The sequence below is a fragment of the Pituophis catenifer genome, unplaced genomic scaffold (assembly GCF_029215685.1).
Source record: "Pituophis catenifer annectens isolate HBS135680 unplaced genomic scaffold, rPitCat1.0.hap2 SCAF_4, whole genome shotgun sequence".
NCBI lineage: Eukaryota > Metazoa > Chordata > Lepidosauria > Squamata > Colubridae > Pituophis > Pituophis catenifer.
The window spans coordinates 105,652,125-105,668,529 of record NW_027256884.1 but is presented as its reverse complement, the minus strand read 5'-3'; the positions used below and the strand labels follow the sequence as shown (position 1 = coordinate 105,668,529).

The following is a 16,405-nucleotide window of genomic DNA, read 5'->3' as shown; positions in this document are numbered from 1 at the left end:
AAACACTGCCTCTTTAACTTCAAAAGTTTAGCAGCAAAAGAGCAAATATTTTATGATACTTTAAAACAAAAGGGTTTATTATAGCTTTGTTTTCTTCTTGTGCTAAGAAAGCTTTTAACATAATAAATACCTTAGTTCTTAATATGTTCATAAATTACCAGTAACAACACTTTGTTGATTCTTCTGTTATCTGGAATGCATTGAAGAAGTTCTGTATAAAACTGTATTTTTATACTGAACATAACCACAAACCGTTCTGTGGCCTTGTTGCTAAAATTATGCAGATGCTAGTTAATATGCCAAACCTTCTGACCAAATGAATTGTTTAACGGGAGAGTGATGAAAGCTTTCCATAGAGCAACTCATTATTTTTCCTGTATTTTATGAGAAATGAGTCCTGTTTCAGTGTTTGTGCAGTGTTCCACTATGAAAATAGACTTTTCTATTTTGGTTTTAATTAGTGAAGACTAAAAGAAATTTTTGCACTGACACACACACACACACACACACACACACAGAGAGAGAGAGACATACTTATATAAAGGTATATCTACTTGATTTTAATAAATTAGAAGAAGGTGTGATTTTGAGATCTCTCTCTCTCACACATTCGCAAACATGTCACCAAACATATACATAATATATAGTATGTCTGTACATAGTGATTTTATACAAAAATTTATAGAATATTTTGCAGAAGTGATTACAAAATTATTTCTCATAGCATACCATTGTAAAAAGAGACATTGCTGCTTCTGAAACATGAAAAAATGAATATTGTTAATGTTTAAAAAAGTGTTTTGCTATATTATTGCAAGACATAAATAAACATTATTTAAGTGCATTATATTTACACAAGAGTGAAATTCTTGACAGTCTAATGTTAGATATTTTTTTAAAAAATGAATTTTAAAAGAATTGTTTTATGAATAAGATTCATAAAACTATCTTTGGAAAATTACTTGTAATTGATGCCAATTAATTCCTTTACAACATTATCTCCCATCTTCCATAAAATTATCTTTAAAAACAATTGCATGAACTGTGTATGTGTTTGTGGGGCAGACATACATTTCATGCAGTTAGATGTGGCCTGCTAGGAAGACTTTCATGAAAGAAACAGCTATCTGTTGTTTTTTTCTTATATTCTAGGTAAAATATAAATTGTACTTTTTATGTACATATTGCCAATAATGCTTTTTACATTCTGGTCAAAGTCTTACTTCTATATAACATGTCATATTCATGATATTTTGTTCTTAATTTCCAGTGAGAAGAAACCTATTTATTCAATTTTTTATTCATTTGTATTCCTTTAATGGAAAATTAAAAATCCATTCTGTTTAATGCATATGCTCACTTTATTGAAGTTAGTTCAAATAAATAACTTTTGTTCTAGGGATTTCATATTGTATAGTATGCATGAACAAATAATTTTCCATATTTGTTGCTATTTTACATTATTTATTCTCTGTTTTACCATAGTCAACATGTAGACAAGAAATGAAATAAATGTTTGTGCATGTAATGTATTCACATGTGGGCCACATTAGAAATCTAACGTTACGCCTTTCTTTTCAAGACGGAATTGGAGAATATAGAAGTAACTCAGGGTATGTCAGCGGAGACAGCAGTAACTTTTCTCAGCCGGCTGATGGCTATGGTTGATGTACTCGTATTTGCCAGTTCACTAAATTTTAGTGAAATTGAAGCTGAAAAAAATATGTCTTCTGGAGGCTTAATGCGACAGTGTCTAAGGCTTGGTAAGTTTCCCATAGAGCACCAGGTAATTACATATAGACCAATTAAACTAGGTATTAGTGTGGGAAAGGAAAAAAACCTTATGTGGAAGCTCACTTGATTTTGGGTAAGAAAGAATATTTTATGGAACATTAATATTTTTAACCTACTGTTACCTCTCTACCTGGTTATAGAGACACTTTTGATTTAGTATTTGTATTCTAACAGAGATAAATTTCTAGCATTATCATTCAATCAAGTGATGTGTTAATGGGTCTTTTGAGGCTATTTCTGCTTTTCCTCACCTTTAGGGGAAATATTTTGTTCTAGCAATTACAGACTCCCCCAAATATAGAAATTAGTAACAGTTGTTGGTATCTGAACATTCTGTTTTATATCATCATTTATTTTTCTTCTGATAATTATAATGCACCTGTATAAGAAACACATTTTAAATATATATTTTAAGCAAACAATTGATAACATACTATACTGCTCTAAAGTATTATACCTGTTACCATTTTCTTTAGCACTGGAGTTCACAAGCTGTTGAAGGTGTGTTGGCCACAAATAAAAATATATAAAATCTGAGACTTCAGTATCTTTATAGCTGAAGTTCTATAAAATAGTTGCAAACTATCAGGCTTTCTAAGAATTCATTATTAAGTAAGTTGGTCCAGAACCAGGGAAGAAAAAGATGGCTGATCTTTCAATTCCTGTCAATTGTGTTAATTTAGTGGTACTATATTAGGGTACTGAGGGCTTTGAAGAAACAGGATAGAAAGAGTATTGATGTTTTTGAACTTTGGTGTTGGAGAAGACTCATAAGAATAATATGGAAAACAAATGATCATCAAACAAATCAACCCCAGAGTTCATCCTAGAGGCACAAATATTCAGGCTCACAAATAATATTCAGGCTCTTTGGACATGCTTTGTGAAGACCTAGCTCTATGGAGAAGACTAATGCTGGGAGAGGTGAATGAAGAGAAACAAGAGAACAACAGTGGATGTGAACTCACTGTTACAGTGGTGTTTGCTGCGTCCTTGGAAGACCTGAAGGACCAAGCTGGGGGCTAATCATGGGGGAAATGTGGTTGCTAAAATAAATACCAATTGGCTAATATGTAATCATAATCATTATCTTTAATTATGTGTAATTCATCTCTAATAAGAGCTTTACTTTGTGATAAAATAACTAAGGAATCTGTTGACTTTAAAAATTGTGGACCCCCTTTCATTTTTGTCATTTTCTCTTTACAGGTTTTTTTACATAATTTATTTTCATTAAACAAGACTAAATAAATTTGATAGATAATTAAAGATATTAGTTATGTTAAAAGTGCAGTGATACTATCATAATTTATAACAGACTAGCTAATCCAGTATGAGACAAAAAGTGTAAAGAAATGGTGATCTTATGTCTAAACATGGTTTATACATATTAAAACCTTAAAATTAACTTTTAATACTGTCATCTTTTATGCTAAAAGTCCAAGCATTTCTCTAATCCAAATCTTAAATTTGCTTCAAAATTAAAAATTCAAGTAGAAGTTCCTTGTGTCAGAGCTCCCTCTTGTGGTTCCAAATATCTCAAGAGATTCATAAAAAAGAAAACATAATAGCACCAAATAATGTATAGACCAAACAAAGATGGTTGGAGGAAAATAAATTCAGATAAGGGAAGCAAAGTGGTTGTTATCATCATCATCATCACCATCTCTGATTGATCTTATCCTGCTTATAAATCAGTTCATCGTTCTAAGAACTATTATAAGAAGACTATTACAAGAAAAAAATTATATGAATGGTCAACCCTATTGACCATTCAAAAGAAGAAAAATAAGCAGTTTTAGAAATTAATTAAGCTATTTTGGAACACAAAAGCATATGTTCCTAAATCCCCCAAAAAGAAAGAAAAAGATGCATAATGAAAAAGACATAAGGATTATTAAGGGAATTTTAATTAAGACATGAAGGTTCTATTTGGGAGGCCCCCATTGTTCATCACCTAAATAAAAGTGTAATTTGGATGATTTCTTCTTTAAAGAAATTCTATGTCTGTGTAATGGGCCACGAGCTAGAGTTGAATTTGGAAGTAAAATTAGATTGCTTTTAAGGCTCAATTTTTATTTATTCTTATTGCTTTTAAAACAATAACAGAAAAAAGGAAAAAAAGAACAAAAGAACAAAACACAAAGGTAATCATGGATATAAATACATTATCATGAAAAAAGAACAACAAATATTTTAAAAGGGAGGAAAACAACAGAATAAATAAAAAGGAAGCAAAGTATAATGTATCATTATAACAGTAAACAGTTACATAATTAAAATAGTTTCAATTCTGTACATGCTTACCTAATGTAAATATTATGCTTTTAAGGTTTGCCTTAATGATAAACATAACAAATTAATTAAATTTAACACGAGGGTAAAACATTTGCATTAAGTCAGTCAAATGGGTATGGCTGCCAATATGACTTTTTTGACCTGTACATATAGTTATAGCTCTAGGTTTTTTTAAAATTAAATTTTTATATCGCCCTTCTCCTGGGCGGTGAACAGCCAAGAATAAAAACATCACATACAAAAGTTAAGATTAATTTTAAAAGAATTAAACAAGTTTTGGCCCAATATAAAATTTAAAACACCCCAACTAAAATCAATTAATAATTAAAAATATCTAAGGGGGGGGGGGGTCAAGCCAGCCCAGCTTGATGAAATAAAAAAGTTTTAAGGGCACGGCGAAAAGCACGAAGATCTGGAATCCTATGTATCTCCGGGGGCAGGTTGTTCCAAAGGACAGGTGCTGCCACAGAGAAGGCCCTCCCCCTGGGGGTCGCCAGTTGACATTGCCTGGCCGAAGGCACCCTGAGGAGTCCCTCTCTGTGGGAGCATACTGGCCGGTGGGAGGCTATTGGTGGCAGAAGGCGGTCCCGTAAGTACCCAGGCCCTAAGCCATGGAGTGCTTTAAAGGCAAATCAGGCGAACCTGATAAAAAGCCCCCCTGGCCACGGCCGTCATATGCTCTTCTAAAGAGGTACTTTAGGTACTTCTAAAGTACCTCTTTATGCCTCTTATGATCTTTCAAGATTGTGTCACCTAATTTGGAGTAAAATGCTAAGTAACACCATGACATTTTCATTCCATTTCTTACTAAAAATAAAACAAATAGATGCATTAGGTGTCCGTTATACCTTATATATGGTATATAACATTAACCCATAAAACATAACAGCTCTCTTCCAAAACAAAAAAGAACCTGAACCTTCTTTTCCCCTTCATTCTTTTTTTCACAAAGCATCATAGCATCATTCACTATGGTTCTCAGATAACAAAATAATTATACCCCTTGAAAATATTCAGTTCTCAGATATTAAAAAGCTTCCCTGAGTTCTACATTACATACTTTGATCATCAGTTGGTCTCAAAATCACAAACAGAAGTATAATTGCTACAATGTGTTTTTATTAATTGGCCAAAAATCAAGCCTTACACCTATTGTATGTTAAAGATATGTCATTGCTACATACCCTCTATTGTCACTAATTTGTCATTTACCTGCTTTGTATAGTGCATTTCCTTATATGTCAAAATGCATTTTTTCTGCTCTTTTTAAAAATTATTTTTTGAACCATCTTAGTTATACCTTACCTGCTTATTCTTCTTTCATATGAAATTCATGGCCTTCATTAAGATAATTTACATATTTGTCCTAAATTTCCCCCCCTTCCTTCCTATTTTAAATTAAATATATTTATTATGTATATTATGTAATTTCTCCTGTTGCTGCTAAATATTCAGCAATAGCAAATACATATAAATACGCAAGATACATACATAAGATTAAGAAACACATCTAATACTAATCTTAATTTATCTATCCCTAAATACATCCAAGCATAACAATCCTACATATTATAGTAATTCGTTTTGAAAGAATTTGCATTTTGATTTATTTATTTCATTGCTATTTTAGTGGCTTTATTAATGCGTAGTAGTTGTAATTAATTGCATATTTTTTATTACTTAGTTTGTTGTGTTGCTGTGAGAAACTGTTTGGAATGTCGACAAAGACAAAGAGAGAAAATAAACAAATCTTCACTAATCTGCAGTAAAACACAAGAGACTCTTCAAGGCATAAGTGCAACTACTACCAAGGTAAAATATTTTCTTTTAATATATAACAGTCCACTAAATGTGAATAGGAAAAGAGAAAAAAATCTGCTGTCCAGTATATTAGACTGATAGGGATAACTTTACAGTTTGATAATTCCAAAATTACTTCCTTACATATTTCATAATCTTGAGACAGGATTTGGATTTACTATGAATAGTTGCATTTATTATCAATATTCTTTACCCTTTCAGACAAGAAGATCTAAGAGGTTACAAAACTATCAATGGCAGTATTGATAAAACAAATGTCAATTTGTTGTATATGGTTATATCATAAACAATTCCAGATCAGTTATAGCATTTATTTATTTATTTATTTATTTATTTATTTATTTATTTATTCATTCATTCATTCATTCATTCATTCATTCATTCATTCATCCATCCATCCATCCATCCATCCATCCATCCATCCATCCATCCATTCAAATTGTAGCCAACTCCAATGAAATCTAGGCACCTTAAAGAAAAGCAAAAAATCTGTAAAAACAGATAAATCATAAAACCATACACTCTGGACTAAAATGATCTTAAAAGTGACACAAATCAAACCAAACAGTCTTCCCCCAAATACAATAATAAATTAATCCCAGGCTTGGGCCAAAGCCAGGTTTTCAAAGCTTTCTGGAACCCACTGTACATTTCTGTGTGGGATGCTGTTCCAAAGCTGCCTTGTCCTACAAGGTTACAACATTTCGTAGGGGAAGTGCACTCTCTCTGCAGGACAATACTGGGTAAGCAGAAGTGATTTAAGACAATTGGTCCCTCATAAGACCTAATACTGTGTCTTATATATTCTACGTACCTTCAGGTTTTTACAAGCTATCTGAACGTACTAATGGGTACATGTGTTTCTGCAGAAGGGAGATCCAGCAAACAATGCTTGCTTCTGAGTCTGTCCTGCTGTAGTTCCTGGGGAATAATGAGTCTCCATAGCAGGGGTGAAATTCAAAATTTTTCCCTATTGGTTTTGTGGGCATGGCAGGGGAAGGATATTGCAAAATGTCCATTCCCACCCCACTCTGGAACTAGCCAGAGGTGGTATTTGTCGGTTCTCCAAACTATTCAAAATTTCCGCTACCAGTTCTCCAGAACCTATTAGAACCTGCTGGATTTCACCCCTGCTCTATAGGTGTGTCTAAGGCAAGCTTCCCAGGTCCAATACTTATAAAGATTTAATAAGTTATTATTTGCACCTTAAATTGCACTTATAAATGTGGGCAACCAGTATAACACTCGTAGTATTGCTTCTGGATGACAATATTGGGACATTCTTATCAGTACATGAGCATATAGGAGCCAGTTGAAACATAAACTGATTGCACAGTATTGGTTTTAGCACTCTTCTAGTAACAACCAAATGCATTGGAGTGCCAAATTTTAAATCTACAACCAGCTTCATATGCTAACTTTGAAATCAATAAAATAAAAATTACTTGTTTTGTGATAACTTCAAGAGCTAAGACTAATTTGCTAAAACTATGCAATTATTGTATTTTTAGACTCCATTGGAAAATGTTCCTGGTAACCTATCCCCAATTAAAGATCCAGATAGGCTTCTTCAAGACGTTGATATTAATCGACTGCGAGCAGTTGTATTTCGTGATGTGGTAAGTATTATACTGCAGCTTTTTAAAAAAGTATTTAAAATCTGTTCTTTGTATATTGATGGTGAATAGGTTCTTGTATCTTTATCTTTGCCAAGTGTAGGAATTCATTTTTTCAGCTTAAAAGTTTGTGCCCATTATGATGATCCTTTGCAATAGCTTTGGTGTATTTCTGTCCAACTCCTTTCCTCACTGATTAATTAAGGTAATCTTATGAATGACGTTTGCTTCATTGAAAATGGGTAAGCTGGAGAAATTCAGTATTGAAGCTCAAGATGCATCATATGCAGCGGGTAGAATTTCTAAGATAGGTTTGGATTTACCTTAGTTGATAATCTGATTCCAACCATATTGGAAGATACATACTTAATTTAGTTTTTGTTGGACAGATCATTGTAATTTACAGACAGATTTAATATTAACTTGTTGCCAAGAACAGATCACTGATAATACCTAACCTTTTTAGGGATCAAAGGCCAATTAAAATGGCCCACACAAGCCACTGATAGATTAGGTGGATTCCTGATTACTTTGCAAGATTTACTAATCAACCAAGATGGTCTGTTTTGAAATCAAAACAGAATACAACCATTGAAATAACTACACTATTTCTTGGCTGCAACAACACTCCTTGGTTTTCTGCAATAGTGGAAAATAGGAATAGTGGGAAATAGGAAGATTTGTGACAAATAGCTTGCCTTCTAGAATTTATGGGTGCTCCATTGCTGGAGGTTTTCAAGAAAATATTGGACAACCATTTGTCTAAGATGGTATGAGGACTTTTGCTTTTGCCAGGAGGTTGGACTAGAAATCCTTCATGGTCCCTCCTAACTCTACGAATCTATGAAATAGTAGAGAAGGATGGGAGAAATCTCTTTAAATGACTATTCAGTGACAGTTTCTTTTAATAATTTAAAATCTTTAGTATTGTATTAGCACAGTTGGCCAGCAGAACCTTTTCAAACATAACAGTTCAGAAGGGGAAATAACTTTTTGAGTTTCTACTAAATCAATTTGCAAAAACTTCCCTGTAAAATTGAATACATACATACACTGTAGTATAAAATATAGTCATGCCTATGACAACTGCTTACAACTATTTTAATTGGTGGCTTTTAGTTTTCTGATCTGCTGTTTGAAATTAATGATATATCAATAGTAAAAAATACTTTAATTCAGCTTTGGTAGGTGTGCCAGCTTATATCTTTTTCTGAATGTTGCATATATCATAGGTAATTTACCTATATTTATGTTGGGCTGCTATAATGCTTTGCATGAGGATGTCTCTGGAAAGCATTTGGGAATTACAAATAGTTGCCTGCTAACAGTATCATTCTAATTTTGCATCTCCATTGCTTTTAAGTTTCTCTCTTGGTGCAGTTTAACATTCTGGTATGAATAGTGAAGGTTAATATATATATCCTTATATTTTCAGAAATATATTTTCAGAAGTCGATTAGCCTTTTTATTACAGTGCCCAAAGCACATAGAAAGGTGAAGTTCCTCTCCCTTTAAGCATATCCTTACAGCTAAGCCCCTTTTAATCTTACATATCTAAAATTATTTAATGTTTTTTCAGTGCTTTCAAAAAAAAATTAAATTAATAGAAAACTCTTCTATTATTTCTCAATTTTTTTCTACTTACAAAGTTTAGAATTTTAGTATATGATTTTAAATTTAGAGGTAGATGATAGATAGATAGATAGATAGATAGATAGATAGATAGATAGATAGATAGATCCTCCAGATGTTCAGTGAAAGCCAGACTAATATCGATGGACATATGTGGTGTTTAGATGCATTGAAGAAATTTATTTGTTTGTTTGTTTGTTTGTTTGCTACCAATCTTGTATCCAAAGACTCTAGGCTGCTTACAATATAAAAACGTTGAAAAACATTAAAATTACTTTTTCTTCTGGTTGACGTTGCAGCGAGATCGGACACGAGGAGTGGGTCTCTGCACTCCCATGCCGAATCCTCCCCATTGGTGGGCTCCGAGAGGAGCCAAAGCATCCCTGTAGGGGAGGTGAAGCAAAGAGGGATGCCCTGCGTGGTCGCGGAGAGTCACAACTCTCTGCCTGACCCGGGGGTTTTTTTTCCCTCTCAGCCACAACCAGGAAAAGAGGCAGCCTAAACATGGCTGCCACAGAGCTGGGGCAGCTGAGGAACACCTAAGACTGGTGCTGGATTAAAGTTAGTGAACAGTGATTGGAAAAATTACCTTTTGATTCATTGTAAAAAATACAGCAGATATAATCATGGACACAAGATGGCAAAGAAGGGAATCAAATGTGCAGGATGTGCTGGGGATTGAATTTAATTAACCAAGAATGTATATATGACTCATCCTTAAACAGAATCAGGTTAAGATTATTTGGATTGGAAATTGACTTTAGTTATATTTATATAACTAAGAATAGTTTGGTATCTTAGAAAGTGGAAGATCATAAGTTCTAAAACCAGCTTAGGGATGTTGGGCCAATCACAAGCTCTCAGCTTTAGGAAGATAATATATAGCCGAAAGTACTAACAAATTTCTTTCCTAGTATTCCAAACAAAATAATTGTAATCTAAGTTTACAAAAAAGGGATTTGAATTAACATCATTTCTCATGATTCTTGAGAAGGATCATTTACATTTCTCTGCTTTCCCTCACTAATAATTAGCATTGATCTCAATGGTAATTTTAAAGAGTTTGGAGTTAGTCTAACGTTTTCTGCATTGCTCTATAACACAGTGCTATTTGGCTATTTATGTGTGTGTGTGTGTGTGTGTGTGTGTGTGTGTGTGTGTTTTCTGAGGTTTTCACGGGTGTTTGTATGTAGGTCTTTGGTTATTCGGGTTTTCTCCCACATAAAATTGGAGGTGTCTTGGCAACGTTTCGGCAAAGTCTCATTCGTCATCTTCAGGCTGGTGTTCTCGGCTTCGTGCTTTTAGGAGCAATGTGTGTGATCGCAGCTATTTCTTCCTTTTAACTGCCAGTGGGGGTGTGAACTGATTGGGTGGGAGCTTGGCTGTGTTCTGATTGGGTGGAGGTGTGTTCTGATTGGTTGGGGGTTTGGCTGTGCTCTGATTGGCTGGGTGTGTGTTCTGTTTAGGTGGGGGCGTGGTTGTGCTCGGGTTAGTCTGAGTAGCAGGGGGATTTGAGCTGGTGAGCTGTGTTGCTGTTTGGCTTCGTGTTCGTGGCCGTGCCATCTCTTCATGTTGGGTGTCAGTCTGCTTCATTTATGGATTGGAGGGGTTTAAAGTGGCTAATGATGCAGCTGTGGTCTGGCTTCTGGTCCGTGGTCGTGCCTGATCATCAGTGTGGGTTTGAGTCTGCTTTCTGTGTGGATGTGTGTTGGTTACATCCTGTGTAGTTCTCGTGAGTGTGGGTCTGGTGTCATTCTTTGTGTTAGGGACTCGTTTGTCAATAAGGGCGGGTTTCCAAATGGCTGGCAGGTGAGAGGTGTCATCTCGTTTATTCATGCTGTGTGGACGTTTTTCTATCTCGATGGCTTCTCTGATTATTCTGTTGTTAAAGTGTTCAGTTTTGGCGATAGTTCTGGTCTTTTTAAAGTCAATATCATGTCCTGTGGCTTTGAGGTGTTGGACCTGGGAAGAAGTTGGTTCCTCTTTTCTAACTGAGTTCTTGTGTTCTTCAATGCGTGCACTTATTCTTCTGTTGGTTTGTCCGATGTATGTGGTGGGGCAGGCGGTGCAAGGGATTTCATATACTCCTTGATTTTCTAACTCAATTTTGTCTTTGGGGTTTCTTAGGATGGTGGATATTTTTCGGTTTGTGCAGAATGCTGCAAACCCCCAACCAATCAGAACACACCTCCACCCAATCAGAACACAGCCAAGCTCCCACCCAATCAGTTCACACCCCCACTGGCAGTTAAAAGGAAGAAACAGCTGCGATCACACACATTGCTCCTAGAAGCACGAAGCCGAGAACACCAGCCTGAAGATGACGAATAAGACTTTGCCGAAACGTTGCCAAGACACCTCCAATTTTACGCGGGAGAAAACCTGAATAACCAAAGACCTACATACAAACACCTGCGAAAACCTCAGAAAACACACACACACACACACACACACACACACACACACACACACATATATTTCTGTATTGGTCAGTTGTGATAGAACACGCAAGGAATTTGTCTCTGTGATAAATTATAAATAATAAAATACAATTATAAATCATAAGATACAGCCAACAAGTGATAGTCATAAGATACCAAGAGGAGTGGGTAATAGGAAAGGTGAGAAGGATAATAGTAATACGTCAACATGGCTCTATTACAGTAGTTACACTGTATGAATATACAGCATGAATATTCACAGCCTTCCTATTTTGCCTTTGCAAACATGTACAGACAAAGTGCAAATGCAACGAAACCTTATTGCCCCATTGGATAGACAAACAAAGTATTGAGGAAAGGCCAAACTGAGTAGCATGATTCCTGTTTTCTCTGCACCAGCATGATTAACTATTAAAAATATTCTATGGCCTCCTTCTAAGTTGCTCAGCCTTGTCCCACTTCCCCTCTGAGAGAAATCACAAACTGGTTTGAGAATCTCTAGTTGAGTACATGATATATTTGATGTATTTGATTTTATTTACAACTTTGTGGTAGTTCTCATATGTCTCAACTTCCTCTAAGATAATAATTTATGAAGACTAAGTCATACCCTTCTCTGATTGGCTATACATTCATATTGGGAAGGTGAAAGAAATGTTTATATATTTAAATGCCAGTCAAGGGAATGTTTAAATATTCGTCATACAGTAGCTTGCTTGTTTGTTTTTAATTTTAATAATTTGCTCCATAGCATTGATTAAGAGAGGAAATGATAACTTTGTTATGTATTTTCATAGTATTTTATTTTGTGTGCTTTTATGTTTTTCTTTTCTTCAACAGGATGATAGCAAACAGGCACAATTTTTAGCTTTGGCTGTGGTCTACTTCATTTCTGTTTTAATGGTCTCCAAATATCGGGATATTCTTGAACCACAACGAGAAACTGCAAGGTCTGGAAGCCAGGCAGGTAGAAATATCAGGCAAGAAATAAATTCACCAACAAGTACAGGTACTGCTGTTTTTCAGTTAATGCTGAGGAACTGTTGGGACACTTGATGTTTAAATGTAGAAATTGAAGAATAAGAATGCTTATTAACCTTTGAAAATATTTCTTGTTTTTCCACTTTTTTGACACAGAATGGTCTTAGGGACTAACTCTGAGTAAAGTTTTATTGGCAGCAGAACGAGACTTCCTTCCAAAGCATATAATTAATTGCAGGACAGAAGCTAATTACTTTTCCATTTTTTCCATAAAATCATTTTTTTTTATGTTCATCATGTGATTTGAATTCAAATCATAAGTTATGTAATTCCATTACTTTGTGATACTTCAGTAGCTGATATTTTTACACCATAATAATACAAATAAATAAATAAAAATAAAACCTATATTTTGCTTGCACAAAATCCCAGATTTAATTTTTACTTTCTTCACTTATCAACATCTCTAAGAAGAAAGAATCCCTGTCAGGGCAAACTAGAGCAAATAATTTTACTTAGAGATGATATCATTTGAATATTAACAATAACACAACTGTTGACGCATTATGATACATGTACATTAGGAGATAGAGATAGATATATTAAAAAAATAAAAGTATACTGGTCTATTTTTACTTATAAGCATCTAGCTTGTAAAGACTCCCACTGTTTGAAAGGTAGTATTTGCCATTTGGCAGCTGACTTCCATTACTCCATGTTGCCAATGCAGGAATCCTTAGAAATTATCATTTAATCAATGAAAGGAAATAAAAATACATTTTGCGTAGATAAAAATGTAATTATCCACAAAATGGGGAAATTATTATATTTAGGCAGAACTGAAGTTTTTATAAACATTTGGAACATTTAGGTAAATTTTAAATACAGTACATGGCATGAAGGCATCTATTATTTCTTAACAAAAATGGAAATTACATTTACTTATTGGACAACTATAAAGCTAGCAGAAATTTTGTTATTAGAAAATATGTCTAACTACAAGTCCTAACTTTGCTAGTAAGACACTTGTTTGGCAATTCTAGTATAATAGTGTATTTCTAGAAACTTGCTTTTAGTACTCTAATTGACTAGTTGATTCAGCTTTTATGAACATGATTTAGGTGCTGTTTGTTTCGAGGGAGCTGAATTGAAACCAGCTTTTACCCTGGGTCATACTGCAAAGTCATAAAACTTTCTTTTCTCTGATGTACATTCCTTTGGGAAGACAATATCTTAATATGTGTGTGAATTCTTACCTGTGAAACCTATTTCTTCAGAAGCAGAAATGCTTTGGATGAGACTCTTTAAAGATTCTCTAATTGGAGTATTTTATTTATATTGTAAGCATTGGAAAGAGAGCCAAAATTGATGGCAAATCTTTCCTTTTATTTTGGCATCCCTCCATTCTTCTCATCTTTCTCCTTCTTTATAGACTTAATATTTTTGTAAATAGCTCTCTTGCACATGTCTTTTTCAGGATTGACTATTCGCAAATGGTGCAATAAGTATATTCTAATGAAGTGAAATACAGTGAGCATTCTAATATTAGTTTGGATCAGTTTCCATTTGTTTAAATGTAAACATAATTTAAAAAGAGAAATCTTATCAGGGTCCAGTTCCTGAAATGTTTAATCTTTTTGTTAAAACTACTTACTGTATATAATGAGGATAGCTATATATCTTTTACAATATAATTTTATGTATGTTTATCCATGTGTCTTTTTTCCAAGCATGTAGTAATAGAATTGATGCCAAAAGACATTTTTAAAGAATAGAGCAATTAAGCACAATGACTTTATTTCATATACCCCTGAAAAGTGGTTTGTTTAAGGCTACTGAATCTTTCAAGATTTCAGTGTCATTACGGCAAATCTGTAGCAGTATATATGTTTTTTAAACTTAGATCTTGGGGTGTTATAAATACCTTATTGAGACATTATCATATTACATGACAAAATTGATTCATGAAAAGTCTGATACTAAAATAAGATAACATTACCATCAGTTCACCTAGTTAAAATAAATGTTTTGGACTTAAATTCTTGACAAATTTTGATAGGATTAAAAAAAATAAAATAAACACATTTGTGTGAGAATCATTTTAAATGTATATATACATTTATACATATACATATATATATATGATATATGATATACATACATATATATATGATATATGTGTGTGTGTGTGTGTGTGTGTGTGTGTGTGTTTTTCTTCTAGCCAGGTTTTCCCTACGTAGCCAAGGTTTTTTTTGTAGCTCCAGCTCAAAAAAAAAAAAAAAACCTTGGCTACATAGGGAAAACCTGGCTAGAAGAAAAACACACATAAACCCTACGAAGAAGTAAGAAAATTTATATATATATATATATATATATATATATCTTATATGTATATAATGATTTTGCAGTCATTTATTTTCAGACATATTTTAGTTATTAAACATCATGTTTCTATTACATTGTGTTTATACATTAGAGTACATGATATATTTCTTTCATTCAAATCACGATTAAGTAATTAACTATTCCTGCATTAATTTTTTTGAAAATAATAAAATTATATTGGTTATTTTTTAGGGGATTTGCCTTAGAATTCAGCTATCATGTGGCTGTGCTACAGATAATGTATTTTTCTGTTTGTATTTTGTATTCCAACTGTTTCTGTCTTATTTATGTATACCTGTCTTTCCATAAATGTTTTTTCTTTGTATGTTGTATTATTTGCAAGTATCTTATTTTTCTAGATTTCTCCCCGATAAAATACTAGTGCCTTGTTTGCATGTTTCAATAACACTTCTGACATGGATCCTCAGTGGACCAAATTACCGGCAATAAATAGCTGGCTCACAATTGACTCCATGATTTTCTTCACAGTTGTGGTTATACCATCTATCCCACACCCAAGTTTGAACCATGGATTCCTTGCCAAGTTAATACCTGAGCAGAGTTTTACCCACTCATTTTATAAAGGTAATTTTAACATAACCTCCTGTTCTTTGCCATATTTATTTCATATTATATATTTCAATAACTTAATTATAATACAAAGTCTTAATCAAGAAGATGATTTTTGGATTACATATAAATCATAGTTTTCTGGCAATACTATGAACATTCTCCATCTTGTTTATTAATAGTATTATACAAGGATTACAATTTTTAAATTTTAACAGTATTAACATTTAATACTGTAAAGAAATATACTATAGCCCTTTAAAAGAATACTGCTGTATAAGGAAGTTATACAGATCTATATTCCTGAAATAGTTTGTTGCATTTTGTAAATTCTTTGTTTCTTTTGATTTAGAAACTTGTCTTTTTCTATATAGCTTCCAATTATTTTTACATTCAGTAGGCAGACAATATGATTGGAGGTACCACTGAGAACAAAAAAATTGATATCACTTCTATGAGCAGTCACTTGTTCCCCTCTGTTTTATTCTATTATAGCAAAAAATGATGCACAACTTTTTTTCTTTTTTCTTCCATACAGCATGACATTTCATTCCCAAATGATATACAATTCAGGGTTATATATAATTATACAAATTCTTATCTATCCTGTTTTTCTGTGCACTGTCTAATATTATCTGTACTTTAATAAGAATTGGATAGTTAGATAGATATTAAAATCCCATAAAGAAAGCCCCAAATGCTTAAGTTAAAGTCATACAAAAGAATAGTCATTTAGATCAGAAGATAGATGCCTTTGGCTTAGCGCAGTGAAAACATGTACTGCTGTGCAGCAAAATACCAAGTATATAAAAAGGCAGTCTACTGAGTTTACAAAACCAAACGCTTTTAAAGGCACAATTTTCTAGC

The 16,405-nt window shown here is 33.4% G+C and overlaps 1 protein-coding gene across 4 annotated transcripts in view; it reads left to right on the top strand.

Moving 5' to 3' along the window:
• NBEA (neurobeachin) overlaps positions 1-16,405 on the top strand; it is a 355,376-nt gene that overhangs the window by 89,270 nt on the left and 249,701 nt on the right. For 3 of the 4 annotated variants that reach the window (XM_070942793.1, XM_070942795.1, XM_070942794.1), the window contains 5 exons: positions 1,583-1,763; positions 5,777-5,904; positions 7,425-7,532; positions 12,443-12,611; positions 15,458-15,553. In XM_070942793.1, the coding sequence (XP_070798894.1) occupies positions 1,583-1,763; positions 5,777-5,904; positions 7,425-7,532; positions 12,443-12,611; positions 15,458-15,553 (682 nt within the window). The remainder of the gene's footprint in view (positions 1-1,582; positions 1,764-5,776; positions 5,905-7,424; positions 7,533-12,442; positions 12,612-15,457; positions 15,554-16,405) is intronic. The other variant, XM_070942796.1, reaches the window with a different exon arrangement.